This window comes from Pygoscelis adeliae, unplaced genomic scaffold, assembly GCF_000699105.1.
Source record: "Pygoscelis adeliae isolate BGI_AS28 unplaced genomic scaffold, ASM69910v1 Scaffold494, whole genome shotgun sequence".
NCBI lineage: Eukaryota > Metazoa > Chordata > Aves > Sphenisciformes > Spheniscidae > Pygoscelis > Pygoscelis adeliae.
Window position 1 is genome coordinate 228,269 of NW_008824664.1, and position 3,607 is coordinate 231,875.

The 3,607-nt window shown below is 44.3% G+C and overlaps 1 protein-coding gene across 1 annotated transcript; it reads left to right on the forward strand.

The window, feature by feature from the left end:
- The first annotated feature begins 485 nt into the window (after window positions 1-485).
- LOC103915883 (scale keratin-like) lies at window positions 486-977 on the forward strand. Its single transcript, XM_009322814.1, has one exon. The coding sequence runs from the start codon at window positions 486-488 to the stop codon at window positions 975-977; it is 492 nt and encodes a 163-aa protein (XP_009321089.1).
- Window positions 978-3,607: the final 2,630 nt, after the last annotated feature.

A 3,607-nucleotide genomic window follows, 5' to 3' on the forward strand; every position in this document is an offset into this window, starting at 1 on the left:
ATTTAAGCTAATAATTTTATATCTGTCATGTCTCTGTAGTGATAGTTTTAAACAAGGACTCTTTCCTGTGTCTGTATTTTGTGATTTTAGCAATGAGATGTCGCAGTGAAATCTTAGTTTTCGTAGGAGACTCACTGCAGTAGCTTGTAGGCAGTGGTGAGAATCAATTTTACATTTACAGATAGAATTTTAAGAGTTACTTTATTTTTTCTTATGTCTTTCAAAACTTGAGGTGCAAATATAAAGCTAAACCCTAGTGAATAAACAAAGTCCTAGGCATCCTCCACAGGGGCAAGAAGGGAGGAAGAAAAGGGATCACAGGACAGGGGGACTTGAGGGAGGAATAGGAAGCATGAACAAGGATCTAATCTGCCTACCTAACCCCATTGCTGTCACGTGTGTGATGGGCACCCATCGGCACCTGACTGTGGTGGTTTCCTGACTACATGTTGTCTTTCCCAGCTTCACCTCAAACCCTGAGAACAATGTATGACAATATCAGCTCCCGGTGCTTGCCCGCCTGTCAGGTGGTGTGCGCTCAGCCATGTGCCTACAGCAGAAGCCTTGAGCCCTGTGTGGCATCGTGTGGGGACTCAAGAGCCGTGGTGCACGCCCCGCCGGTCGTCCTCACCTTCCCGGGTCCGATTCTCAGCAGCTGCCCTCAGGAGAGCATTGTGGGACCATCATTCCCCCAGCCTTACGGTGCTTGGATCCCATACAGCTCTGATGAGTCCTATGGGACGGGAGGTTCCTTTGGTTCAGGGGGCATGTCAGGGATGGGGGGTTCCTTTGGATCTGGGGGCTCCTTTGGGTATGGAGGCTCCTCAGGGATGGGGGGCTCCTTTGGGCATGGAGGCTCCTCAGGGATGGGGGGCTCCTTTGGGCATGGAGGCTCCTCGGGGATGGGGGGCTGTTACAGCAGGAGGTCCTACAGCAGCAGCCGTGGCTCCCGCCTTGGAAACTGTGGCTCATTCTAAGGCAGCCTGAATACCTGCACAACACCTCAGGAGGTGAAAACGCAAGATCCAGATCCATAGCTGGGGCTGGCTTTCAGAGGTGGTGAAGGCCCATTGCATCAGCTACAGGAGCCACCCTTGCTCAGTACCTCTGAAAACTGGGCCCACACCTCTTTCTTGCATTTTTCACTTTGTCTGTTATCAATGTTAATAGCTTGTCAATGCTTCTGTTAATCATCTCACAATGCTAGATCCCTATTTTTATTGTGCCAATGTAAGAAAAAAAAAAATTTGTAAGGCCTGACACAGAGATTGTCAATAAAACTGTGACAGAAGAAGAACAACTGGTGGAAAATGGACTCTTCGTAGGCAATGAATGCTGTGCCCTTCCCTGGAACTGAGGAATTATCTGCTTTGTGTTGTGTGCTATCTCATTCTGCAGTGTATGCCATTTCCCATTTGTATTAAAATCCTCCTGCATCATCAAATTTTGTTCAGCTTTTCTTTCTCCGCAAGACTGTTTTGGTCCAATCCTTTCCACTAGCTCACTAGGCTTCCTAGAGCTGGTTACATAGCCTGTGAGCAACAATTATGTGTTTTTATGGTAATATGACCGTAACTGGTTAAGTAATAAAGGTGTTGCAAAAAGGATGGTTATATGAAGCATTCAAAGTTTCAGCACGCAAAACAGTTCACCATTGCTTCTCCGTAGGGCACAGAGGTTTCTGAAGCTGATGACTCAATGCTTTGTGCTGGTGTATGAACAGTTAGCAAACAGAAGTCGCTTGCCACAGACAACCCTCAGATAAATAATTTTTCATCAGTGCAGCTGTTTCATTTCATGTCAAATGAGGGATGAGATTTAAAATGCCACATGTACAAGACCTTTTCAGAAGAGGTTAGGCTGCTTAATATTATCTCTCCCTGGCCGATGGGGAAAAGTGTAGGAAAAAAAAAAAGTGTAAGGGATGAGACATGGTCAGCTGAAGACTGGAAATTCATAGGTTTTTTATTTTATACTCTATGGTATAAAGAGCCCAACTCTTCTCTTCTGAAGGAGTCTGTTTGTTCATCCATTCTGTCACCATATTTCATTTAGAATCAGTTTATAGGAATTATCATGGTTCCCTGGAGACGTCTGAGGTTTAGGCAACTTCAATACATTATCAAGAGTGCCTAAAGAATGCAAACCAATATAAAAATACATTTCTCTGGGGACTGTGAATGGTAACCAAAGAAAATCAACCACATATGCCTTACTTGATTTCTGAGATTTGTTACCTTGAACTTGCAGTGTTAAATACCTGAAGACATTTAAGAATTTCTTTTGACTGTGGCCCCATCAAAGGGCTGCATTTATATGACAGCATAATGTGCTTTCATATCAGAGGGTGTGCAAGAGAGACTTTCATAATGTTGAGTGACACAAGACCAGAAATATCTCCTTGTGGTGGTGTTTTCTGTAGCTGTTGCTGGGAGTAGAAACGCAGAGACTGATGGCCGAGTCTCCAAAAGAAGTCTATTGAATGCTAAAGATGTGTTAAAACCTGGCTCTACTCCATTTGATGTTACCTGGAAAAACAAGAGGGAGATCAGGAACCAAAGAAAGATTTTTTAAAGTTTTTTTTTTATACTTCATGTTGAACTACAGAATCGTTCATGTTCAGAAAGTCAAGAAGGATGAACTGAAACACAAGGACAATTAGCAGAGCCAGAACACAGAATGTCCCTGTCATAGGTTCCTGGTCCCACTTTGAAAATCTAACTTTTATCTCTTTGTTAAAACTAAGGTGAAAATGACAACAAAAAAAATTTTCATTGACAGCTTTTCTGGAGATAGAAAAAAAAAAGAATTTAGAGGATACTCACATGATTAAGCAATTGCTTAAGTTTTCCTTGTTTAAAGAAGCTAAGGAATTTTAATCTGTGATTTGTTTAATGATTGCAGACAAGAAACTCATCAGCTCCAAGGAAAACATTAATATGACTGAAGAAACAGGTTCAATTTGAAAACAATTAGATAATTTGTTTGCAATCATGTAGCTCTGCAGCTAGGAGCTAAGATATCATCAGGAAGCAGAATTCCAGTTCAGTGGCATGAATCCTGAAATGTGTCACAGGATGCAACGTTTTCCACTCCTCCAAATTCCGTTCAGCTAAAGGGGCCCGATGGTCTCTTAAAGACTTAAGGCAAAATGTTTTCAGCTGTCAGCTGGCTTCATGGCAATGTGTTTCATAATTAAAGTGATTTATAGGTGAAAAGGTGAAAAAGAAAACACTAGGCGACCATATTGATGCAGCATAGTTTTAATGACAGGGAAGCACAGGATACATTTGGTGAAGACAGTCACCCAGAGCACAAAGGATGTTTCCCAGGGCTTTGGGAAAGCGATGCAGCTCCACGCGTGCCAGCAAAGTCGATCGCTTGGACATCACCGGGTTGCAGCTCCCCCTGCAAGGTTAGCACAGCCCAGGGCTGCTGGAGCGCGAGACGTTGCCCCTTCAGAAATAACCGGAGTTACAGCTTCCTCCGCCAAACCTCCTGTAACCCCCACCGCTCCGACAGCTCCCCCCACTGAAGGAGCCCCCGCCGTAGGAGCTGCCTCCTCCACAGAGGCCCCCAAAGCCCCCGCCGTAGGAGCTGGCGCAGG

Excerpts from the sequence above, each read along its gene's own strand:
- LOC103915883 (XM_009322814.1), top strand. The coding sequence starts at position 486 with ATGTATGACAATATCAGCTCCCGGTGCTTGCCCGCCTGTCAGGTGGTG.